Below are 27,530 nucleotides of genomic sequence, written 5' to 3'. Positions count from 1 at the left end.
TAACGTAGCTACCTGATGATTCACTGATTCCGATGTTCTCAGAGATTCAGTACATTTTTACGGTGGAGTTGGTAGGGCAAAGTGCTAAAATTTATTTAGTTTTTTTCTTATGTCAAGAATTTCAAAAATCATTCCAGTGATTCATAAGATAAAGTCATGAGAGTACTATTAATAAATTTAAAAAGTTGAAAAGTACTATTTCCTGCTAATTAACTTTCACAAGCACAAATTAGCACGACTAGCTGGGAGCGTAGAGTGTGAGAATTCTGAAATGACACACGAACTTTCGGATAACTATAAAATGGTAACCATGATTTACGCAAGAAAGGAAACAGAAAGACTTAAATTAAATATAAAATAAAAAGTGAGCGCAATCGCTCAAAGCTGATGATTATCGTCCTCGCAATTGGCGTTGAGACGTGAGCGAAGTTACCCAACGTGACTGCAACGTGGCGCAAAAACGTTTAAGCGCAAGAGAGTCGTGCTCAAGTGAGAGCTGGCGCGAGAGAGATTGAGCTTCGGAAAACGGCGCACCGGATATCAACGGCTGCGGCTTATAGGCAAAGAGACAATGACGACGGACACGTTGGCCTACCTGTTGAGCCATATAGTTGATAGTGGCGGCGGGCCTGAACACGGCAACAGATCAGCCGCGATGTTGAGGCATCATGGTTGTTGTACGAGGTCTGTCCGGAAAGTATCGGGCCTACCTTTATATTTTCGTGCTAGCGTTATTCTTTATCATCTGGTGGGTGGCATCCTTCAAAGTAATCCCCACTTGATTTAATAACACGGTTCCATCGATGTTTCCACTTTTCAAAACAGTTATGGAACTCACTTTTAGGGATAGCCTTAAGTACACTCGTTGCATTGTTTTCAATCGTTGTTTTGTCATCGAATCGGTGTCCTTTGAGTGGTTTTTTTAGTTTTGGAAACAGCCAAAAGTTACAAGGGACTGTATCGGGACTGTATGGAGGTTGTCGAAGCAATGCGATATTGTATTTGCTCAAAAACTGCTGCAAAAGATTGGCTGAATGCGCTGGCGCATTATCGTGATGGAGAAGCCAGTCACCACTTTCCCAAAAGTGCGGCCGTTTTCTTCTTACTGCATCACACAAACGTTTTAAAATTTGAACGTAGTATTTTTTATTGATTGTCTGACCTGTTGGTGCATATTCGTGATGTACAACACCTTAACAATCGAAAAAAACAATCAACACTGACTTAACATTGCTCCGACTTTGACGTGCTTTTTTTGGTCTTGGCGATTCAGAATGCTTCCACTGTGAAGATGGTTGTTTTGTTTCAGGATTATAACCATAAACCCATGATTTATCACCTGTAATAACTTTTCTAAGCACATTATCATCATTATTGATCATTTCCAGATTGTCCAGAGCGATTTCTAAGCGAATGAACTTCTGCTCTGCTGTGAGCAATTTTGGAATGAATTTCGCACACTCGCGTTTCATTCCTAAATTTTCGGTTGAAATTTCTGAAACGATAGTTTTTGGTATCCCAAGGTCTTCTTCTAGTTCTCGCACAGTCATACGACGATCTTGTTCGATTGCAAGTCGTACCCGCTCAATATTATCTGCGGTTTTTGTCGTCGAAGGTCGGTCGGAATGAGAATCACTATCGACAGAAGTGCGACCATCCTTGAACCGTTTATACCACTCTTTTATTCGTGTTTTGCTCATACACTTGCTTCTGAAGGCCTTTTGCATCATTTCAATAGTTTCCGAATTTATTTTTCCGAGTTGAAAGCAAAATTTGATGCAAATTCGTTGATCTTGTTTTTCAGTCATTTTTGACAATATCAAAATCCGACGAACGCGAAAAAGGCACTGTAAACAAAGACACGCTGCGCATGAACTATACGTCCGGCAGGTGTCAGTAAGTAACCAATACATTCGTGAGGCTTTACTGTTGACATTTGTGTCCGGTAGTGGTCGCTCGAACTCTATGTCGCGAAGATATAAACGTAGGCCCGATACTTTCCCGACAGACCTCGTATAGAGGCTGTAAAAGTTCTGTCTTGCCTCAGTGCAGAACAAAAATGTCCGGTGGTTCGGGCGATGAATGTCAGCATTCTCAACACCTCGTTCTCATCAGTATAGCCTCAGCTTACTCTTCCAGGTACTTAGGATTTTCATGTGCGCGTACAATGGACTGGTCACTTTTGTCAAAGACTCGAACCTTACCTTTCAATTTCGGTATTGCCGCGCCATAATTATTGTCACTAGCGGCGTGTTACGCACTCTTTCCCTTCTCCTGTCACAGTTTTCTAATCTTCGCTCTTTTTTTCTTTCCCTCTGCCGCTCTTCGCTCTCCAACTCTCTGCAGTCGTCGAATACTACTTACTTCTTCTGACTCTGCAACAAGCACAAGCATGTAAATGGAATGTTGCCATAGCCATGCTCTGCCCTTGCATTCGTATGAAGAATGCCGTACACAGGCGCAGCAAACATCGCCGTTAGCCCTGTTACAAAGTGAGTGAAGGTTAGATGATCTTTTTCAAAATTTTGTAAAGAAATGATAATGGTGTCATACATAGTTGAGCATTCGGCTGTGAAAATAGAAGTCTGTGCATGAAATCTACATATTTGAAGGATATACGAGTACAATCTAATGCAAATGTAATTTATAAGTGGTTATTAGTGTGCAAGCATCAGAATCCACTATTCTTACATAGGAATTTTATAATTTTTAAATATTTGCTCGATATGAGTATGAAAAGTTAATGTATAGTCAAGGTGCGTATCTAGAGAGCAGACTCAGTCATTATGTAAAATAACGTGAGTAATTCCATAACTATTTATTCTAATTTATATTGAACCTGTGGTATAATTTATAATTTTTACGATTGATGACGTTTTCCTCTTAAGAAAGTTTTTTAAATAAAGTCTCGTAAAGTTTATAAAAACGTGATCTGAGAATAAGCTAGCGCATCTGTCATTGGAATTAAGTGAACATAAAATTATTTTCATTGCTTGGATATGATCTGTTACTATAATTTTCATATCTATTAGTAAGAATTTAGATTTTACAAGCAAGAGTTGAATCGTCTCAAAATCGATTCTATCCATTTTCAAAGCAGATTTCTTATTGGTATTAAAAGCCATATTGTATTTTTAAAAACAAAACGGAGATAATAAAAATAAATTTTCTTAGTAAATTGGAAAAAGAAGAATAATGCGCAGACTATTACCAGAAGAAATTAACTAATTAGGAATAGTATTTGCATATTTTGTAAGCGATGCATGCATCTGAGGGTGAGAGCAAGAGATAAAAAGAGTAAGAGAGAAGGACTTACTGATCCGTCAGCGCTTTGGGCTCTGCTGCAACCGGTGAAAAACTAACCGACAGCATTTGAAGTTGGGGCTCTTCTGCTAAAGTGTCTGTATTGATATCATGCGCCATGTTTCTTAGTTCCTTTGTACTACTGTCAATTAATTCGTTGTTGATTTCTAGTAACTCTTTATTAAACATCTAAACAGTTCATTATCAACCACTGAATGATTTTTCTAAGGAGATTTTGATGATTTTGATTTATAAGTGATTGAAAAAATTGTTAAAGGATGCGAAAAAACTACCTATAGCATAAGAAAAGAAGACTAAAAAGAAAACATCAGGCATTAATATCATATCTTACACCTTTTCATTACCCCAGCTAATACCAATCTGTTTTGTAAAATTTCAAACAGTATTGACATAAATATTATACTTATTATTCAGTTTATAAGTCGAAAGAATTCAATATAAAATACAACATTTTTCAATTAAATTAGCTAGGATAAATTGGTCAAAATATATATAATTGATGAAAATATATGAGATATTGATATTGATATTGATATTAACTTTATTAAACCGTAAGGTATGACCCTGTATGGTTGTGTGATATACAAGCGATTCAAGTATTACAATGGCTATATGATAATAGCAGTATATTAACGATGACATGAGAAAATTCTTACTTATGTAGTATAATAGAAACAGGGAGAAATGAAAACGCATGGTTATAACAATATTTGAGAGCCACTCGTGTGTGTACAAAATAAGTCGCATTATTATTAAGTAGTCTTATGAGCTAATGGATTAAACTGGACTGACAACGCGTACAATTCTAATCGCTGTACAGTACACGCAGGTGCATAAAGTAAGGTGATTAAAACCAAAAGCTAAATATTATTGGCGAAATCATATCGAAGATAACGACCCGGTACCAATAGGTAGGCTGATATCTTCGTGAACGCGGCAACATGAAAGGGATATTGAGCCTCAGGCAGCAATGAAAAGGCAGGGATATTTACCATGTGCTCGTTTACAACCCTGGCTTTAAACTTTTGGAGCTCAAGAAGCTGCATAAGCTTGAAGAGCCAGTACCTCAGTTCTTGCTGCCTGTCAGCAGATATGGTCGTGACCGATAGCTGATTAAGGAGGTCCATTCCACGGATAGCAAATGAGCGTTTCCAGGTTTCTGTACGTGGAGCGCGGAAGTTGAAAGCTGCTGGCCGGTTTCTTGTGGATCTACTATTGATGGTTTGCTGATCAAGGAGAGACAAGTTAGTTACGAGATAGGCGGGCGCACTGTCACAAGCGACCTTGTACAGGAGTCTGGCGAGAGCGATGTTACGCATGGAGGCAAGTGAGAGCCAATTTAATTTCAACCGGTGGAATGAAACATGTGTTGAGAGGTCATTTGTTGGGATATATGGAATTCACCCAGCAACAAACCGGACGCAGGCGTTTTGTGCGGCTTGAAGATCAGATGAGCGCTTTTTATCAAGGTCCATAAAAACAACCGAGGCGTAGTTGAAGATTGGAAATACAAGAGTTCCGACCAGGTTTTTCTTCATGCTCAAAGACATAGATTTCCGGTGGAATTTTAGAGAAGACAGAGACCATGAACCTTTCGGATGATATCGGAAGTGTGATACTTCCATTGGAGAGTGGAGGACAAAGTAACCCCAAGACTTTTGGCTGTGTTTGAGAATGGAATCTGTATGCCGTTTATCACAAATTGTGGCAGAATAGCAAAGTTAATCTCTGCAATATATGCCTCACTGCCAATAATCATAGCTTTAGTTTTGGTTAGGTTGATGTCGAAGAAGTTTGCTGCTGCCCAGTCGGCTACCGCCAGTGCATCAATCTGGGCTTGATGTAGGCCCATCTTGAGGTCATGGGGCGAGCAGTGGACATATATTTGCGTGTCATCAGCATAGACGATATGCTTAGCAAACTGAAGTACTTTCGGCAGGTCGTTTATATAGATTGCGAAGAGCAGAGGTCCTAAGACGCTACCCTGGGGAACGCCAGAGGCAGCGCGAAGCCATTGAGTGACTGAGCCATTTTCCTCTATTACTGACTGAGTCCGATCGGCTAAATAGTTGAAGAACCAGGTAAGAGTGCTATCAGAGACATTGATGGCGCGGAGTTTCTTCAGGAGAAGAGTATGGGAGATGCAGTCAAAAGCTTTCGAGAAGTCGAATAGGACCAAGATGGTAACTTTACGCTTCTCGATCGCAAGTCTCACGTCGTCAAGCAGTCCAAGTAGCGCCGTCTCCGTGGAATGACCTTTGCGAAAACCGGTTTGGCGCGAGTCGAGTAGCTTGTTCACCTCAAGAAAAGATGAAACTGGCGGTGTACGAGCCGCTCGAAAACTTTGGAGGGCTCACAAAGCTTGGCAATCGGCCTGACATCGGAAAGCATTAAGGGCGTTTTAGTCTTGGATAGCGGAGTAATCAGGGTCCTCTTCCAGAATGGCGGGTAAAATAAGTTTTCAATGGACCGATTATATAATGCTGTGAGGTGTGGGATAACGGAGTCCGATACAGCGATAGCATATGCAGTGAGAGGCCATCCTCTCCTTTCGATTTAGAATTAGCATCATCAAGCGCTGCCCTGACTTGTTTCACTGTTACAGGGTGAAGCTTGAATGATGGGTACGAAAACCGGTCCACGGGCGCCGTGCCTATGATGTTGGTGAGATCATCCTGAGTTATTGGAGGGCAGCGATTTACGATGTTGGCAAAATGCACATTGAGAGCTTGCGGTGAGAAAAAAAGGAATGGCGATGGGAAGTCTCTGTGAGAGATGCCGATATTGCGTAATTCACGCCATTTATTTTTCGGATCGGGAGCGCTCTGGAGCTTTCGAGCGATATAAGCATCCTTGGCAGTGTCGAGCTCATTCGATACCATGTTTATCAACTCTTTGTATTTGGCAGCATCGCCTGGGAATGATGTATAACGGGCGCGCTTGAAAGCAGATTCACGTGCTCGCATGTGCGCTCTGATTTGAGGTGAGACCCAGGGCTTTCTTTTGCATGAAAGCTTGACCTCACGAATAGGAGCAAGATAGTCAAAGGCATATATGATTGCATTCGATAGCGCGCGCTCGTGCCAATCAACGTCAGCAAGTGCCACCCGATGAAATCGGGAGCGGAGCTTGCGGACTCAACGACATGATTAGCTGTGAAGCGAGGGAGTTTAGGGCATTTATGTCAACTGTGTGAAGGCGTCTTGAGTAGATAATCTTCGAGGAGTTTCGCGGGACAAAGCAGTTAATCGTTAATTCTATTAGATCGTGCCATTCGATGAAAGGAGACTCGGTCTTAAAAAAGGAATGTATGTCCATACTGTGTTTAACGATAAAGAGGTCAAGTGCTGTGTGTGTGATAGTGTCAATGCTGCGTTTGTGACACGTGGGTTCCGTTGATATAGCTACCAGTTCGTGAGACTCGATGAGGTCCTTGAGTGTCCCTGAGTGAGGTAGAGTGTTTGACAGCAAATCGGCATTGTAGTCACCGGTCGCGATGACGTCAGTGTAGTGTGGTAAATAGGAGGATAGGCATTCAAAGAACACCACAGGAGCGAGAGCAGCTGGTCGTCGATAAACAACAGCGAGTAAGAGTGAAATGTAATCGTTTTTTATTTCAGCGATTATGTATTCCGGAGAGTTACACATGGGATCAGGCGCAGATTTACTGAGAATTTTGACAGAATACATGTCTTTTGCATAAAAGCCAACTTCGCCGCCATCAAGAGTTGCTCGATCATGCCGATAAAGATTGTAACCGTCAAGCTTTAAATGAGAATCGGGAATATGATCTTTTAGAAACGTTTCAGTGACGGCGACTACATCGTAATAAAAATCATGCACTCGTGTTTCTAGAAGCGCAAAGTTCGCTGGGCAGTTAAGGCGGTTGATGTTGGAGTGCGCTATGGAAAACGGAAAGAGAGAGGCGGAGTTGTCGATGCGATTGCTGGCCAAGCGTCAAGATGCAACGTTTGCGGCGGAAACTGAGGCAGTGAGGTTCGCCTGAGAGGAAATGCGGTCGGTCATCGTATTTATTGGTTGCAGGTCTGACGAAATCGCTGGTAGACAATTCGACGATTCAGTTGACTGGGCCCCAATATTTATGGCGGCACTGGGGCTAGTGTTGGCTATCATATTCTGTAATGTAGTCGGCTGAGAAGGAATATTCTGGTCGTATTGCTTGACTAACTGTTGTTGTTGAAGGAGGTGTTGTTGCTGCTGTGCGAGGAAATGTTGTTGCTGTTGCTGTTGCTGTTGCTGTTGCAGTTGCTGTTGCAGTTGCAGTTGCTGTTGGTTGAGTTGCTGAGGCTGATGCTGGAAATGCGAGGTGCGCCGTTAGTTTGTGTTTTGCTGGTACGACGTATTGGGAAGAGGTGGAACATAGGGGGGCTGGGAGAGTTGCTGACTGAGATTTGGGAGAGCTTTTGGGCCTGTTTTGCGGGGGTTTCTGGGCATCATTACATTCGGTCTATCCTGCTGCTGCGAGTGCGAGGGATGGCCATGAAAAGTAGGATTAGTTGACTTAGTGCCGGGTGGAGTACTATTTGGAATGGCGTGTCGAGCCTAATCGTATTGGAGCCGGGGAAGATTTGACAGGTCCTCTTCTGCAAGTACTGGAATAAGGTCCGACTGGACAGTCTGGCGTGCGGAAACTCGAAGGTTTCGGACTACAGGACGGGCGTAGCTAAGAGAGTCGGATACAGCACGTGTTTTGGACAAGACTTCAAAGACAGGCTTTGTATAGATTGCTCTGATGTACACTGAAGTGGTTCCTCCGCAGCCGAAGATTTGGGATGCAGTGAATTGGCGAAGACGGCCGGATGCGCGAATAACACGGTCAAGGACAGCAGGCGAGGTCAGATAAAAAGAAAAAGTCTTTGAGTGGGGAGCAGCGCCATTGAGAGAGAGAGAGAGAGAGAGAAAGGATAAGTAGGACGAAGCAAGAATTCGTTCGCTTTATATTATTGTAATCCTCACGATTTGGAGAGGTTAGAGGTAATTCTTTATATGATTAAAAAATTAAATTTAAAAATTAAATATAAGTAAATACGAAACTCTTAATAACACAGGCCAACAAGGTTTCAGAACCAGAGACCAGACATAGTATACCCAAAGGATTTTGGTGCGCTGAATCCAAATCCGAGCTCAGAATTGCGCCACCACGTCAGGATTCTGAGATATCCTAACCTAAATGTGCGAAAATCACGTTTTTTGGCTATATTCGGTACCTTATAACATTGTGAATAAATTTTTTCATGCAAAACTGACAACGGCATCTGAAAGAGCAACTCTTCGTCTACAAAATGCACTATCGATTTTTGTTTTTATGTCTTTTGGTAATGGAGATATCATCGTTTGAAATTCAACACCTATGAATTTGTTTATACTGCGACACTACAGAACGAGTGACCAGACATAGTATACCTGAAGGATTTTAGTGCGCTGAATCCAAATCCGAGCTCAGAATTGCGCCAGCACATCAGGATTTTGAGATATCCTAACCTAAAAGTGCGAAAATCACGTTTTTTTGGCTATATTCGGTACCTTATAACATTGTGAATAAATTTTTTCATGCAAAACTGATAACGGGATCTGAAAGAGCAACTCTTGGCCGACAAAATAAATTATCGGTTTTTTTATGTCTTTTTCCAGCAGAGATACCGTCAATTGAAATGTGCCATTTATCAATTGATTTATACTGGAGTATGAAAAATCTTGATTTTTTTTGCAATCTTCAGTAGTAGGAAAAACTTACACTGGCATATAAAGGTCTACCATTGTACTAATTTACGGCGAATCTAGCTGAATTTATTAGATGCACTCTAAAATAGCAGCTATAAATTTAGGGCAGGCTAAGGCAGATGGTTATGACCTAAATGCACTGAAAATCCTATAACTCTAGAACCAGCGACAGATTAACTTAAGTGCGCTATAACCTGCAAGCTCAAAACCATGACAGGATTACCTAAGTGCGCTATAACCTACACTCAGCTTAAGACCACGACAAGTTAACCTAAGCGCTCTATGACCCGCGAGAGGTTAAGCTAAGTGCGTTATATTATGCGGCTGGTTGACTCAAGTGCGCTATAACCTGCAAGCTCAAAATCACGGCAAGTTAACCTAAATTCGCTAATACCTGCTACAGGTTAATTTAAGCGCGCTATAATCCGCAACAGGTATATTGAGTACGATATAACTTGCAAACTAGAATCCACGACAGTATAACCTATATACGCAGTAACCTTCGAGCTCTAGACCACTACAGGTGAACTTACGTTCGCTATGATCTGCGAGTGCTAAACTCACAACTGGTTAAATTAAATGCAGTGAACAGTGAGGGTCAAGCACAGCACAAATTAATTTAAGTGGACTGTAATCCATAGCATTTCAGCCTAAGCTCCAATGTAGTTAAAGAGGTTACACTAAGAAGCTAACAATCTTTAGAATGTATATTCTTAAACCTATAACCGCCAATTCTGTGATGTTATGCTTTCTTTTTGTGAAAACGTTGGCGCTTCATTTCAAACGATCGTTGAAGAGATTTCTGTTTGTGACTAGTAGGGTTATTATCATCCCTTTTCAATGACCAGCAGTAGTCGTCCATCATTTTTTCGTCCCACATTTCTTGGTAGTGTTGTTCCTTTTGTTTAAAGTCTTGATGAAATCGTTCACCTATCTCCTCACTATATGCTCCAAGATTTTCTGGAAAATAGTCCAAATGAGAATGAAGGAAGTGTATTTTAAGGCTCATCAGACAACCCATCTTTCGGAAATTCTGTAACATGTTGGACAAAATAGTTTCAAACTGCGGGGCTCGATTATTGCCTAAAAATTTTTCTGTAACATCTTTGAAGCTCAACCAAGCATTCTTTTCAACGAGAGCCATGGTTTCGATAAATGTATCATCTTTCATGAGTTTTCGTATATCAGGCCCAACGAAAATGCCTTCCTTAATTTTTGCATCACTCAATTTCGGAAATATGGCTTTCAAATGATTGAAACATTTACCTTCTTTATTCAAGGCTTTCACAAACTGTTTCATTAAACCTAATTTGATGTGAAGTGGTGGCAGTAATACTCTCTCTCTCTATCAACAAGACCTACGTAGGCGACATTATGAGAACCTATTTTCCATTCTGATCTTGTGGGCCATTTTTTTGTTACCCAATGCTTATCTCTTGCACGGCTGTCCCAAAGGCAGAGGAAACACGGAAATTTGGTATTTCCCGACTGCAAGCCAACTATAAGATTTATCATCTTAATGTCACCACAAACAAGCCAATTGTGAGTCTTGTAATTTATTTTTTCCAGTAGAAATTGAAAACTATTGTATGATTCTTTTAGTGCAGTTGAGTGACCTACAGGAAGTGCCGCATACTCATTTCCGTTGAGTTGTAACACAGCTTTGAGACTTTGTGTGGAAGAATCAATGAAGAGACGTCAGTTTTCTGGCTTGTACAAATCTTGGATATACAAGTTAACCAATTCTTTGATGTTATTACAGTACACCATCACATCCTCCATTGTAAAGTACTTTATAAATGCCTCTTCTCGGTTTCTGTAAATTGACACTTTTGTTCCAGGTAATAATAGCTTCCTTTCTTGGAGTCTTGAAGTACAGAGTTCAGCTTTATCCTTTGAAAGATTGAGGTCTCGAATAAAATCATCTAACGAACTTTGGTCAAAAAGCTTAGGACTCTCGTCATCAGAACTATCTTCAAAAGAGACATCTTCAGTTGTATCAATATCCATCGGTGCAACTTTTGCCGAACCAACTTCTTTTCCGGGTTTACTTACTTTTCCTACTTTGGCTGGTGTTACACTCGCTACCGCAGAGTAGATGATTTTATTTGAATTTTGTTTATTGAAACCCGTTGTATTACATAAGCAGAAGTAACAATCATTTTCATGGTCCTTGGGCTCACGCCAGATGGTCGGTTCAATAACAGTCATATTGCTGCTATTATCATCCCACTTCAACATAGCAAGTCTGCAAGAATTACAAATTGAAGATGGTACCCATGTCTTATCTAAATTGTCGATCGAAACCTTATAACATTTCATATATAGAGTTTTGATTGAATCATTAATTTATCGTCGAAGAAGTTGTTTCAAACTTCCCACAAACATAACAAAATGTATCAATTTTTCTTGCACAAGGACTTCTGGAACTCATTTTTCTTATAATAAACAACAAAGAGGATAAAAAATGTTCTTATGATAAATATTCTTAAAATAAATAAAGTAGAAGAAAATAAGATAATAGCATTTACAGGAAATTCAACCGTTAGCCCGCCACTCAAACGTGATCTCTAACACGGAAGGATTAGCATGTCACAAAATCAGTTATCTCAGATTTCACCTATCTCAGCTTCAGCATACAATCATACATTTCAAGTTACATAATATTCTACATCATCTATCTACAGAATTTCAAAAACGAATGAAAGATTTCACGGTTTTTGATTCCGCTGATCGTATCGGATATCAGATTTTCAAAACTTATTTTATTCAAGCAATTTGTTTAAACAAATGTTGCAAGACTCAATGTTTTTGCAAGTTGCACCTACTTTTGCTGATCTTTGAGGTCTCTGGTTATGAATCTGATATCAGATTTGCAAAATGTATTTTATTTAAAAAATTTCTTTAAACAAATTCCTGTATAATAGAATATTTTTCAAGCTGCACCACATTTCCATGGTTTTGGGGGTTACTAGTCACGAGTTTGATGTCAGATTTGTACATTTAAATTTATTTAAACAAATTATTTAAATTTTTAATTCTAATATTTGTCTGTCTGTCACAGGCCGACAAACTTCAGAACCAAAAACTATACATAACACACCCGAAGAATTTCAATGCGCTAAATCAAAATCTCAGTTTAGAATTGTGCCAGCACGTCAGTATTCCGAGATATTCTAAAAGCCTATAATCTGCATGGCCATAACCCTAAATTCGTTAACCCAAAAACCCCCGACCCCTTAACCTTAAATCCGTTAACCCTGTAGCTCTGAAACCTGTGATGTTATAACCCTCGATGCCGTTACGCAAATCCGTTAATGCCTGAGCCCAGTAATTTGCGCCACAAGGAATCTAGGGCTGTTGTATCGCAGGTTACAGGATTCCGAGGTGAAGAAATTCGGGGTTAAGTTGGCAGGTTTTATTACCGCGCTTGTTATAACCTTCTTGAGTTAAAATATTTGGGGTTAAGGGGACGGGGATTATTGCATTGAAGGTCACAGGGCTCGGGGGTTAAGGGATTTAGGGTTAAGTGGGCAAGGTTTATTGCCCCGCAGATTACAATGCTCCAAGATCAGGGATTTGAGTTATAATAGTCGAAATTCATTGCGTTGCCATATAAACCAATTGATAAGTAGTACATTTCAATTGACAATAAAAGAAGACATAAACTAAAGATTGTTAGTGCTTTTGTACGATAAGAATTGCTTTTTAGATCGTTGTCAATTTTGCACGAAAAAAATTATTCGTAATGTTATAAGGTACCGTATATAGCCAAAAAAACTTGATTTTCGCACATTTAGGTTAGGATATCTCAAAATTCTGACGTGCTGGCGCAATTCTGAGCTCGGATTTGGATTCAGCGCATCAAAATCCTTCGAATATATTATGTCTGGTCTCTGGTTCTGAACCTTTGTCAAATTTTGTTGGTCTGTGTAATCAAATTGAAAAAATCAGACTAGACCGCTATATAAACCCCTGTGAACCACGAAGAAACCTCGTAAAAACAATTGAAAATAGCGCCAACACATATTTCCAAAGAAACATTGATGACAAAAGCATATCACATTTTTTAATTTTAAATAGAATTTTGTGTAACGTCGGTTGACGAGACAATTCTCAGGCGTACTTTTTGGTCGATCCTTTCGGATAATAACCAGGACGTGCGTTGCCACTATCGCGGGATAACGTTCAGTACGTCTTTCAGTGACATAACCTGCCCGTGAACTGTGGGCATTTCCTCTTTTTTATCGTTTTCACTCATTTTAATAGTTTGTGAATTATTACATTACTTGGTGGGATATCTACAGTAGATTGTGACTTCTGTCTTGGACTCTTAACTTTCCGGTTTACATATATCGGTTGGTTTTCAATTACAAATTTATTGAGAGAATCCGAATTAATCTCACTCGAGCTTGGTCTAATTAACTTTTGGTTTAGATCCTGATCGGTTCCTTTAGCTGTTGTCGAAGTACTTCTTATACTGTCACGATCTTCTAATTGAGTTAAATCCCCTGTTGATCTTTTCAAATTACTGGGCTTTACTGAAACGGTCCAAGTAAGTGCTCTAACTTTACTGCGCGTAAGGCATTGGTTATCACTCATTAAGGTAAATACTGCAGATTATACTTTGAGCGAAAGCTTATCAAATAAATAGCACAATTCTGGAATTTTAAAATCAAAACTGTTAGTAATTACACTTAAAACTCTATTATGTTATCTAATAATTTTATGGGATTTCGCAAGATTTTTGCTTAAAACACTATTCTCAATCTGTAGTTGGGCAACTTGATTATTTAGGCGATGCAAATGAGCGAAATCGGTTTCTACAGTCTTATTCAATTCGTCTACTCTATCCTTAAAAATATTTTCACGTTTAATATTTAAATTGATTCCTTTTTTATGTGATTCTAAAACTTTAGCGATTTTCACAAACTCAACTTGGATACTAGGTAATCTATCAGTCAAAATATTATTAATGTTATCAATTATCTCAATTTGTTTATTTGCTACTTCATGGACATCTAGCGTTATTCTTCTATAAGTAGGACATTATTAACCGAAATTTCTGGTATTCTAATAGCGGGATCATTTGGAGACAAAGGCTTCTAAAATACAAGGTATAAGATATAGGTTAATATTCAATTTGTAGATTTTATTGCCATTAATTCATTCTCCTTTTTTTTATATTTAGAAACTTTACAAATTAAGTTCTTTTTTCACTTTATTAATTTCTTCTCGAGTTTTCTGTATTTCTTTCTCTGTATCTAAAATCTGTTGATTTTCCGAGGTTTTTTGATTCTATAGGTTTCGCTCGAAGTGAGGTAGTAGGAAGGAGCTTTTAATCCGGCTAGTAAATGTTTTATTAAGTACTTGGTGCGCTGGATTTGAATATATTTCTTGCGATCCTTCTTATTTTTACTAAATAATAATTTTTCGATGTCAGTAATGGATGCTATGTTTAAATTTACTTCTTTCAGCTAATAGTCCTTCTGCACGTTCTTACGCGGTATTTTGAAGTTGTCGAAGAAGTCACTGATGCAGGAAGAGCAATATTGCGGATTGTTACCGTGGGTGCAAATCCTTTCTCGAATATACTCTAATTTTTCTTCTCGTTTTTGGAGCTACTGCTATCGTTTTTGAAGGTAATACGGGTGCTAATGGCTCGGAAAATACAGGCGACGTTTGTGATAAGTTGCCGAACGAGAATCTATATTTTTCGTAGATTTCTTTACTAAGGCCGTCAGGGTGATTTTGAAGAGCCCTGGCGCGAACTTTCCTTTTATTCTTCGGTAATCGTTTTTTTATAAATCTGGAATTCACTAAAAAAAATTCAAAATTTGGCATACGATAAGGAAAAATTTCTCGAATAGGTTATTAATTAAACCCTAAATTTTGTATTTTCAAAACAAATTTAGAATAGATTGCAATAATAAAAAAATAACGTTTAACGAACTAATCTGTTTAATACGGAAAGGGAAATTAAGCTTAAAAAAAATCTCAATAGCAAAATTTTTTTTAAATTAACATTACTTTGGAACGATAGTTTTTTTTTTTTTTAAACGCACGAATAAAAATTATAACGAGTTCATATTTATTTAACTCGCTGTGTTTCTCTCTCTCATCCCTAATATATTTTCATTTATAATTATTAAATTATAATATTAATATGTACACATTCCTAGATGCAGCAGCAACCAATCATCACAAGGTAAGTAAGAGAGAGAGTCATAACTAAACCAAATGTTCAAACTAGCAGAGACAGCGCGCGCTTGAGTGAGAAATGCGTGCATGTATGTATGTATGCGTGTGTCGCGTGCCGAAACGAACGAGCGGGAGAGAGAGAGCTCTCCCAGGGCAATCAACTGCCGGCCCTCGCGCAAGCAACACATATTTACGCGCGCACGATTCCTTATTTTCTCGCGTCGCCGATTCCTTTGTTTTCGCTGGCTTTGCCTCCGTTAACGTCGGTCCCGGTGCTGCGGCAGAATGTCCGCGCCGAGTGTCTGCGTACTCAGTGCAGTGGTGCATTGAACGACCAAGATTCGGACTGCGAGTGAGTGTGAGCGAGCCTGTCATCCTGCACTCCGGCACCACTGCCGTCGGCGAGCGAGCAGGGTCCCCATCTTCGGCATCGAGCGATAACGTGCGACCCTCGTGCGTCATAAGCGAGGCATGGCTGAGGACAACAACAATGTAAGTACCTCCTCGATTCTTGTCGCTCTCTCTGCTTAGCTAGCTTTCTCTCTCTTCCTTGGGCTGCACTTCGCCTCTGTAACCATAGCTCGTTTATTATTAGTAACCTTTATTCGTATATAAAGTTGTGTTCTTTATGTATATATAGTCGTCATTACTTTTCCCGCCTGACTCCCAGCGATTCCTCTGCGCTCGTATATTATTTCGCGTTTGCCGTCACTTTTATCCACGACGCTCTACGCGGGCCACGAGGCGAATAATTGGTAAGTGCGCTTTATAAGGCTTGGCCTCACTAGGCCCTGGTACTTGCCTCGTGGCAACTGATCATTTTGCTAGTCGAGCAAGAAACTATCTCAATTCTCTCGATTATAACGAAGAGTTAAAACCTCGTTATAGTTGTAATTAATGTTATAATTTAAACCGTTATAAAATATTCTAATGAATTCAAATGATTTTTCTATGAACACGATTATCCGAACGAGCTAGACTATTAAAAAATTGAAAGAAGAGAAAATTTTAGACCTACAGAATTTCTCGACAGTGGCTTTTATCCCTCCGGGGCCTCTAAAAATTTATCTATGTAACGTCGGTTGACGAGACAATTCTCAGGCGCACTTTTTGGTCTATCCTTTCGGACAATAACCGGGACGTGCGTTGCCACTATCGTGGGAAATTCTCTTTTCGGCGACGGAGGATTGAAGCTTTACCATACCACACGCTTGGCAATATAGTAATGCTTCGCGTTATTTTACCATACTCTTGGTAATAAAATAACGTAAAGGGAGCCTATCTAATATGCACCCGACCACACGCTTGGCAATCGAATGTAACTATCTAAAAAAAGAAAAACCGTACATGAAAATCGGAAAGGAAAGAATAAGGAAAGAAATGAACTAAAAATTAGAGAAAAATTAATCGAAAGAAGTTAGAGTTTAAATTTTTTATTTAAATTCTTTTACACACATTCTTTTATAAAATACGAGGGTCGTTTGGAAAGTCCGTGCAAAAATAAAAACTGCTTGATTTTTTTTAATAAATCTTTTTTATTTTTCAACATAGTCTCCTTTTAGGCTTATACACTTCATCCAACGCTGCTCTAGTTGGTTAATCCCTTCCAAATAATAGGATTTGTCCAAGTCTGTAAAATAGGCATTCGTTTCTGCAATCGCCTTCTCGTTTGAATAAAATCTTTTCCCCGGAAGGGGAACAAATAGTAGTCCGACGGAGCCAAGTCTGGAGAATAGGGGGGATGTGAAACGAGTTGGATGTCTATCTCTATCAGTTTTGCGGTCACAACTGCTGAGGCGTGAGCTGGCACATTGTCGTGGTGGAAGAGGACTTTTTTGTGGGCCAATCATGGACATTTCTCTAGCAACTCGGTTTTCAAACGATCCAATAACGATGAATAATATTCGCCTGTAATGGTTTTATCCTTTTCCAGATAGTCGATGAAGATTATTCCTTGCGAATCCCAAAAGACAGTCGCCATAACCTTCCCGGCCGAAGGAATTGTCTTCACCTTTTTCGGAGCAGATTCCCCCTTGGTAACCCATTGTTTAGACTATTCTTTGGTGTCAGGAGTGTAGTGATGTATCCATGTTTCATCTACAGTGATGAAACGACGCTTAAAGTCTTGCGGATTTTGCTGGAACTGATGCAAACCATTCTTGCAACACTTCACACGATCTCGTTTTTGGTCAATCGTGAGCAATCGCGGCACCCATCGAGTGGATAGCTTTTTCATGTCCAAATGTTGGTGCAAAATATTATGTATCCCATCGCTCGAGATGCTTACAGTACTAGCAATCCCACGCACCTTCACTCTTCTGTCAGCCATCACCATATCATGGATTTTATCAATGATTTCTGAAGTGGTAACCTCAACAAAAGGCATCCAGAACATTCAGCGTCTTTTGTGCTCATATGGCCACTCCGAAAATGTTGAAACCACTTATAAACCATTCTAATCGAAGGTGCACAATCAACATAATGTTTATCAAGCTTCTGTTTAATCTCCTGAGGCGTTTTGCCTTTGAAAAAGTAATGTTTAATCAATACACGAAATTCTTTTTCGTCCATTTTTACAACCACTCGATTTCTTTGATTGAAACAAATGTAAAAAGCAAAGTAATTGGCCGATCTGGCTGAAACTTGATGTGTGCTCTTTCAAGATATGCCACTAACTGAAAATAACCTTGATACGCACTAGCAGCGCCATCTCTCTTACGTTGCACGGACTTTTCAAACGACCCTCGTATTAGGCTGAACAGACTGAGCAAACTGGAAAAACTTGAACTAACTAAACGAATTGAACGAATTCGAAAAAATTGCACGAACTGAGCTAATTGGAGAAACTAGAAAAATCTGAACGAACTAGAAAAGCAACTCCCTAATTTTCTTAAAAAGCTTCCTTTCATGCTTTTCGCAAGAGACTCCCACTCTAAAATCCTTGTCATTTTTGGGCAGGAAGAACTCAAATTTTCTTGATTTAATTGGTTGGAACATTTGGGGAGTGTCTCAAGCGTAACCGAAATTCGAACCCTAATTGGCCGGGGGTTGAGTGTGCGGGAGTGGCCTTATTCAAGTGTTTTGGGCCCTCTTCACACAGATGGCCCTCTATGTACTATTTTCATCTTTGATTATATAAACTAATTTTATCTAAATGCAATTGTGTGTGTGGTACTCTAATTTTACAAAAATATTATTTAATCTATAATAAAACTAAAGTAAAGAACAAAAGTTAAGGATTATATTTATCTGAAAACAAATAAGATTTTAATAGTCTTAACTATTAATTAATTACCAAAAAGCCCTAAGAAATACTGAAAAATCAGAGTTAATTATAATGAACATAGTCATTAACTTTCGTTCAAGCCGTTCTTAAATTTTCTAACGCAAAGTTGAGTGTATTCAACGATTATAAACACATTAAATTCGCAGTAAAAATCTTAATGAATACGGAAATATAATGAATTATTTCTATATTTCTTTATTTATATTTATATATAAAATTAAAACTATTCGAGCAATAAACAAAAACTATTAATCAAAACAGTCCTTGTTAATTACTTGAATGTTACTTGCAATAGATAAGTTTCGCATATTTTTAAGAGATCTGCAAGCAAATGTGCTTCCCTTAATTTAAAAGAAATTAATAAAATTAAGAATAAATTATTTAAAATAAAATAACGGTATTATGGGTAGGATGCACATATGCACTGCAGATTTCTATATTCCAAAGATGTTCGCAATCTGGCTACTCCGGATGGCGCGGTCGTCAACTCGCTCTGATTGTTATAATGCATTTCCAAACATCCGAAAATTGCCAGATGCGCGAAACGAAAACTGCCGTTCACGGAAAAAATTTTCTTTACTCAGCTGTACGCAATTTTTCATCCTAATTTACTAGCTAAGTGTGTGGCCTGTTTATTTTTGCCTTTTTTTTGTCGAGCCGCCGTTACATTTGTTTAAATATTGCTATTGATATTTTTTCACTTCTTTATTATCTTACATCAATTAATCAATGTAGATATGAAAATTAAATATGCGTTAAATTATTTAAACACTTCGATTGATGAATTTATTTATTTTACCTATTTACTTCCTACTATACGAGTTTGAAACACTTGCTAAATTTATATTCGAACAAATTTTATGTTTGGTACGTGTACATTTTCATGATTAAAACATTGAAATTATGAATCATTTATTGTAGCCATTGCCTTGTAACGAGTGAAATTGCTGACTTGTTATGTCTTCCTCTTTCTAGTAGCGATAAGAAAATGTAACCTGTTTCTCCGAACCTATCCTATGTATTCACGAATTTATTGTATTTATATTTATTTATTGTATATTTACATATATAATTACACTCCTGTTCTGATATAAGGTAAGTGAGGTGAGAGAGAGATGCGAATACACAGGGATACTTTTGAGCGCGACAGCAAGGTGCGGAGAGAGAGAGAGAGAGAGAGACAGATATAGTCGCACCTTAGCGAGTGACCGCGCGCACTAATTGACAGTTGACTCATTAACCTTTTAAGGACGGGACTGGTCGATATATCGACCACCAATTTTGTCAGGCACTCCACGTGACATATTCTTTCATTTTATGCACAAATATTGTGCAAAAAAAAGTCAAATTTTAACGTAAAAATCCCCGTCCTTAAAAGGTTAAGATGGAATCACGTAGTTGAGCTCGCGGCGCGAGAAGTAGCTGTTTCGACACGCTAGTGAACGGACGGAGTCCCATGGACTGTTTTCTTCTGCCGAACCTTAGCTCTATCCTTCTGCCCTTTTACTTCGCCTCTGGAGTTACGTAGTAGACATTCGGTGCTCAATCTAGCACGAGCTTTCTCTCGTTGTGAGTGTCTCCACTAAGGGAACAGATTGCGACGTCGCCTGACTCCTTGGACAGTTTGGACACGTGAGCTCCGGCCGGTGGTGCAGTGGATAAGTCTACCGTTGCACGAGAAACTACTTCTACTGAAGGAGCTAGAGCTATGCACGTGACGGCTAATCCATCAAGTGCTCGCGTCAACGCAGACCATAGAAACCGTCAACGAACCTAGGGTTTAGGCATCTGTCTTGTAAGTACCAGCTTGATGGTTTGCTCTATCTCTCTCTATTCGTTCGCTCAACGTGCTCTCTCTCTCTCTCTCTCTCTCTCTCCTTCCGACCGTTTCTGTTAATTATTTATAATTAAAGAGTTTTGTATACATTGTAATATATTTATATCCCGCTACTTTATTTAAACACTTTACTTTCTCGCGCCGACAACCGCTTTCGAATTTCCGACTTTCGCGTTCCTTAGCCAACACAACGAATCTGCGCTAATCCTGTCACCGACGCAACGAGCACCTGGGAGGACGACTGCGTTCAGAAATTTCATTATAGCCCTTATTTATAGCCTTTAATGAATTTTAATACAAGAAAGTATAGGTTGAAACATTTATCGATACTATTTTACCTGCAAAATGTTTGAAACCTAATAACTAAATTTATTGATTTGCGCCTGTCATATTTAAAAAAACATTAATTTCTTATCCGATTGGATTATAAAAAAGCCTAGACAGCGCGCTATATTGTATAGCAGAGTCACAATTAATTTTTTAAATATCCATTTTGCTTTTCAAGTATTATATGCAATAATTAAAAATTGTTTATACATTTTTTGACTTCATACATTGTTCGACTGTTTGAATCTTGGCATTCGAAATGTATCATCGATACAGTTTTATACCTAACTATCAATCAGTGTATGCTTTTATGTAAACGTTAAAAAAAATAGTTATAGACAATCTGTGTGATTTCATACTTCTTTATGCACAATTAAATTTTTCATTAACCTTTGGCATGTGATATTTTTTAAAAGATATTTAATTTAAAAAATACAAGTTTTCTACATTTATTGAATGTTATTTTCTATGCCAAATAATTTTTACTTGCTAAGCCGCGCCGTATCAGCCGCTGCTTCGGTTGCCAGGGCCAAGTGGAAGGGATAGCAGCAAACGAGGAGAATATCTGTGCTCGACTAAAGCGACGCTCTGACTGATCGAAATCAGTAATTATTTAAATTAATTTTCTCGAAATATATTGAAGACAACCATTTTTCGAAAACGGCATTCAAATTGGAAAATTTTTCTCCAGAACCCATTTCCAGAAACTATAATCCTTCTGAATCACCCTGTATATGTGCAATCTGTTTTATTCGAAAATTACCGCTGACTGCTTATTATTAAGCTTCGGGCGCGGTTTGTTACTCTTCAGAGTATTCGAAATTTCTCAATCAATAAGATTATAAATTATTGGAAAAGATGCCGAAATCTATCGATGGTATTTTCCATTCAAAGAATACGATATATTACTGAACTCAATTATCATATTCGATGATATCACGTACGAAGAAGTAGAACAATATGTGCGATTTTTTTGCATGGGAGATATTGAATATAATAAACATTGAAGTGTCGGCTTTTTTCACCTTTCGTAAACGTACGCTCGCTTAAAAACATTTCGTGAAAGATAACTTTAATTTTGTAGTAATTTTATGACAAGATGAAGCAAACATGAAGCATATATGTGACAATCTTGTGAACTGTGACATGGCTTATAATCAATTCAAACAATAATGTAATATGTAATAAAAAAAATGTAATAATGTAATAAAAAAAGAAAAAGATGTGACCGATCTTTATATATATATATTGAATAGAAATCAAACCGCTTTCTTACGAAAAATATACGGTCTGTGTAAACGCGAAAGGGCCACAATTTTTTAATGATTTTTTAATGTTGTGCCCACTAGATGAATCATTCTTCAAGACTATCTATATAGTATCACCCGAGGTTCTACGCTGCTCAACTTTCGGGCAACCAGCGATTTCGACAGTGTGTGCGCATGGAGATTTATGCAAAAGATATACGTTTTTATCAGATATAAGGAAGACGATCGACCAATACCTATTGTAAATACTAATGTGTGTGTTTTTAATATTTTTTAATAGGTGTATCAATTATAATATCAATTATAATTATAGGTTGCCGTGTTTTCCCCTGATATACTCGAATGTTTCAATCAAAATATTTTGTCACGGTGTTTTGCTTCCTATTCTCTATATAAGTCCAACAAACGACATCTATACCTAAATTCTCAAAAACTTTTGTGAACACTTTTTTCACATTATGCTAATTTGGATTATTTATTTGCAGATCTTTTAAAAAAACTAAACCTATGTACCTTTTCACATACTACAAGTTCTTTTAAGGTTCTAAGAATTTCTATCGTCTTTTTCTTGAGAGTTACTTTTAGTAGTTTTGCGTCAATGCATACTATGAAAAATTTATTTGTACATTCAGGTTAGCTGCCTTACATGGTAGCTGCAACTACATTCAGGGAAGCTACCTTAATCATTAGACCATTGGGTGATCGAGTATTTATATAACTGTCAGAAATACTTCTCTTCAAACTTTCAAATTTTCAATAGTTAAACTGTGTATTTCTTAAGTTACTCATTTTATTAACAGTTTTTGATAAGGATTAAAAAAATGAAAATGTATAGTCACGAAATATTAGTTTACCTCTATTATCTGAACGTTAAAGTGAACCAAAATTATCCTAGATCTTATTTATTTAGGTGGGATCTGTACTATTTTCTGAGCCGAATAAGTTTTTCGAAAAGTGCTACGCTCAAGTAACAGTCGAGATTGCAGTGAAAAAAATAAACTTTTCTACTGACCTTAGCATTTTTTTTAAATCTTGAAAAATCAATTTTTTAAAAAAATTTAAAAAAGAAAAATTTTATACTCTAGCAATAGCATAGATCCCACCAAAGAAAATAAATCCAGTATTCCGCCTCCTCCACAATTTGTTTGTGAGCATCTGGTCCCTCCAGAATGACCACTCCTCCATTCTGCCGAGGGCTAGCATCAGGTTCGATCGCCTTCTGCTCCAACATACCGCTAGGCCCTGGGCTCTCTTGATGCCCTTCCAAGACCTGTTTGGATCCCTGGGTCACCGACAACTTGCTGTTTCCCATCGGCAACCCGCAGCGAGAGGTCGAATCTACTGGAGGCGCGAAGATGACCTCTTCTCTTCGTTCTCCTTGCCATTTCCCTTGTTGCAATCTGGGCAGAATTTACGACTAAATCCCAGTTTGCCACAAGCGGAACACTGGAGAGGCTTGCTGAAGTCGATCTTCCGCCTCTGTCCTTCTCGCCGCTCGCCAGGAGACCTAGGAGAAGGAGAATTTTTCCTTCCCCCACGCCATCGGCTCTTACGCTGTTCTGGAGGGCTGCCTTGCTTGTCATTGGCCAACTTGCGCAACATCCGCTCGATGCCCTCCAGACGCTCTTCTATCTTCTTATCAGAAGTGGAAACTTGCGTAGCCAATACCGATGCTTGTTCGGTAGGCCTCCTGGCAGGGTTCTCCACGCCCTGTCCGCGCTGCGGATCTCCTTCCTTCTTCGCACGCGCCTGCCCTTCGCTGGCCATTGCAGCGGTTTGGGATTTATTACCAGCCGTTCTTTTGCTCGGATCGTAGGCGTGCTCAGGGAAGATCGTCGAGTTGGGGTCGGCGAACACACGCGGATGACGACCGAGAGATAAGGTGTTCTGTACCTCGGTCGCCCTCCTGATGAATTCGCGTATCGCCTTCATCTCGCTCCGACGCAGCTGAATTTGGATGTTAGAAACGAGGTTTGCATGGAATAGGTCTAATAACCTCTCCAAGGGCATTGATGGTTCTAGTTTATTGACAAGAGCCACCAGGTTGGACACGTAGTCTCGCACTAGTTCATCCTCACCCTGGAACTGGTCCTGGGCTTCCTGCAACAGCCTTTTTTACTGTTGCGTATTAGTGCCGAACCAATCCCGGGCGTCATCGACGAACTCTGCATAACTAAGCCACTGGTACTTGTTAGCGTACCAGGTCCTCGTGTTACCTTCGAGGATCTCTGATACGGAACAAAGCACTTCGTCATCAGTTAGCCCTGTGCCCACGCGCAGATCTTCCAACTTTGACAGAAACGTATCTATGCTCTGTGCCCTACTGCCCGCAAACCTCAATTTCCATCCGCGGACAATTTTTCCAACATCTCGGGTTGTGGAGAGCCCTGAGGATAATTGAGGACCAGTGCCATATGATCCGCTTCGACTCCTCTGTCGAACAGGTGCGGATCTCCCATACTCTTCCGGATCCTTTTCACCTCCTCTTCTTTAGAGGGCTTCCAGTGGGGTGACATCCCTTCTCCTGGGTAGTGGTCTTGGAGGAGCCGGTGTGCTTCCCGGAATCCCAGAATCGTAGTGACAGGTGAATGTGTCCTGAAAGTCCACATTACGTCCGGAGCGCGGTTGAACCGAGTCGCGCTGAGAAGAACGGCTAGCATTGGCCATCTCATGCATTGCGTCTTCCAGCTCTCGTATTCGTAAGGCACATGTCCTGTGCCTCGCACTCCGCACACACCTGTATTCCTTGCAGAGTCTGAAGGGTTTCTAGGATTCGATCTACCAGCTTGCGGTTACGGTCGACTCCCTCCTTCAGGTACTCTATTTCCCGGAAGGCTTCATTCAAAGATAATTCTTCCTGAGGTTCCTTCCGGGTGCAGAATTTCTGCGACCTGAGATCCGGATTGCTCCGTCTCTTCTCCCCCTCCTCCTGCTCCTGGGTGCGTAGGGCCTTCTGGATGAGCTCATCCTCTTCTTAGCGGCTGGCTTAACCCTCAGAGTCCTCATCCGGGTAGGCGAATGTCCTTGACATATCTGTCAAGGATATTCTCCCCCTATTGATGATCCTCAGGGGATGGTCGCTGTTCTCGTCTGCGCTGTGGGTTTCCAACTCATCACATACTGTGTCGAGCCACGCTTGTCGGGTGCGCCTCCTGCGCCCCGCCACCTCTTTACTGTACGTGGTCTCTTCGAAATCTGTGACTGTGTATTCTCCTAGCAACCATCTCCCAAGCCTAGCCGCCTGCTGGATGACACTTCCATCCTTGTTTAGCTCTAAATCCGCTAAATAGCTTTCGCGCTGTGCGGAGGTCAGCTCTAATGCCCAATTGTCGATCTGAGCTTATAACAGAGCCATCTTGCCTCCGCACGGGTGTAGGATGCGGTCGAGGTTTGAAATTATCGGCCTAATCGACCACTACCGCTTCCTATCACCCAAGGTATGAGCGGGGTATACACTATTTAGTGTAACTACCCTTAATGCCTCCTTTTTATAAGGCACAAACTCGCGAGATTATGAGCGCGCGCAGTCTCCGCAAACTATTTATAAATATTATAAAAATATCCTACCTAAGGTCGGAGCATGCTGTTTGCTTGCTCCGCCTGGCTAATATTTTCTGGACTGCACGCTTGGGTCGCGCTCTCTGCTTTTATCGTCGTTCAGGTGCTTCCAACCCCCCTTTATCTATCAAACTATGTCTAAAATGGGTTAACACCTGATTACTCCAAACGACCTGAAATTACTTCGACCCCCTTATAATTATCGCTTTCGGCCCTTTTTACAATCAACTTAACAATTTTTTAAGTAAAAAGTTCGAAGTGATTTCGTTTTTTCCCCAGCAGAGGGCGTATCGCTCACGATCTTGCGCTACCACACGCTCAAACCTTCCTAAGCGCTCGCGCAATCATCTCTCTCTCTCGTGCGTCGATTACCTTCGACGCACAATCCTATTCGCATTAAACGGGTCTTAATACCAGTTGGGCGCCATGTAACGGGGGAGGTTATCTGAAAAATGGAAAATTTATATTAGAACAAATTCGTACGATGCAGAGTAAACCGCCACTCCGTTAAACACGTATGATAGTACGTGTATTCGCCTTAACGTCAGATGATTTATCCTAGTTGTCTTCTGTTAAACGAAGTTGAACTCACCTTAAGTCACGTGTCTTGTGACACTTGTTGAGTTTTAAGTGTGAGCGACTTTACTCCTAATCTTCTTAATCCCCTAGATGTAATTGGATTAAAACCTAAGCCTTTTTCAATTACTTAAGCTACTAGGAAAATTAAATTACGAAAACGGCGAATAAATTTCACAGACTTTAATTAATAAAAATTACTACAGTCTTTGTAGGGCCGAAAGACTAACGCACGCGAATAGGATTTTACAATTAGTTATATTCGGAGAGAAAGAGAGAGATAGAAGATTCGAATTATACCGCGAACTAACGCTCGACGCGAATACCAAAAATAACGCTATCACGAATATACAAAATACCGAATGTATTTTGTATCGCTTAACCTTTTAAGGACGGGGATTTTTACGTTAAAATTTGACTTTTTTTTTGCACAATATTTGTGCATAAAATGAAAGAATATGTCACGTGGAGTGCCTGACAAAATTGGTGGTCGATATATCGACCAGTCCCGTCCTTAAAAGATTAATATGACGGAAGGTGCACCTACCATGCGGTGCAATTACGGTGATCAGCCGTAATTATTGTTGCAAAAATATCAACTGCCACTGCCCTATGATTATCAGCTACGCTGCCTTATACTGCCTCCAATAGCTACAATCTGCTGCTTCTGCACTGCTACTTGTTATCTCGAAAATACCGTTACATTCACGCACGAAATTGTCCCAGAAAACTAATTATTCGGCGAAAACAAAGTGCAACACAAATCGGCGGTAAATTCACGTTCACAGCTAAGGCGTAAATGCCTATTCAAAATATCGCGCGCCCCCTCTCTCTTAACTGTTAGAACTAACGCGCGAGAAGTAGAATCGCAAACGGTTCGATTAATTAATTCGACTACCGTTGCAATATAAGTAAGTAGTTATAAAAAAAATATTTTATTTCAGATTTAAAATATCTTCAGATAAAATTACATTAATTTGTTCCTACCCTCCACTGTGCAGAAAAAATATATGAGCCTTTGCTCTTGAAACACTCTTGTACAAAACTTAAATTATATAAGAAATCACGAGACAATTAATTTGGTATACAGAACTAACTTTATTTTTCAGTGTCCAACAATCATACTACAAGCAACTTCGTTGAAACGTATTCATCAAATCAAATACCAACAACTCCTTTTTCATGTATGGATGTTGATTCAGAAACAGATAGTAATCATGACACTGCTTTGACTCTGGCATGTGCTGGAGGACATGAAGAACTCGTAGAACTTCTATTGAGTAGAGGAGCAGATATAGGTGAGTATTTTTATATCTCCTTTTTTTTATCTTTATTATATTGCGATTTGTAATTTTCATTACGACAAATCATTTCTTTATTTTTTGAAGTATTTATTTAAAAAATTATTAAC

The 27,530-nt window shown here is 39.4% G+C and overlaps 1 protein-coding gene across 1 annotated transcript in view; it reads left to right on the top strand.

Moving 5' to 3' along the window:
• LOC131675175 (uncharacterized) overlaps nucleotides 1–27,530 on the top strand; it is a 929,507-nt gene that overhangs the window by 357,667 nt on the left and 544,310 nt on the right. The window contains exon 10 of the mRNA XM_058954049.1: nucleotides 27,229–27,417. Coding sequence (XP_058810032.1) covers nucleotides 27,229–27,417 — 189 coding nt within the window. The remainder of the gene's footprint in view (nucleotides 1–27,228; nucleotides 27,418–27,530) is intronic.

This window comes from Phymastichus coffea, unplaced genomic scaffold (genome assembly GCF_024137745.1).
Source record: "Phymastichus coffea isolate CEN01 unplaced genomic scaffold, Cenicafe_Pcof_1.1 PCOF00016, whole genome shotgun sequence".
NCBI classification, from domain to species: Eukaryota; Metazoa; Arthropoda; class Insecta; order Hymenoptera; family Eulophidae; genus Phymastichus; species Phymastichus coffea.
The sequence above is the reverse complement of the archived record's forward strand: the minus strand, read 5'-3'. Positions and strand labels throughout refer to the sequence as shown.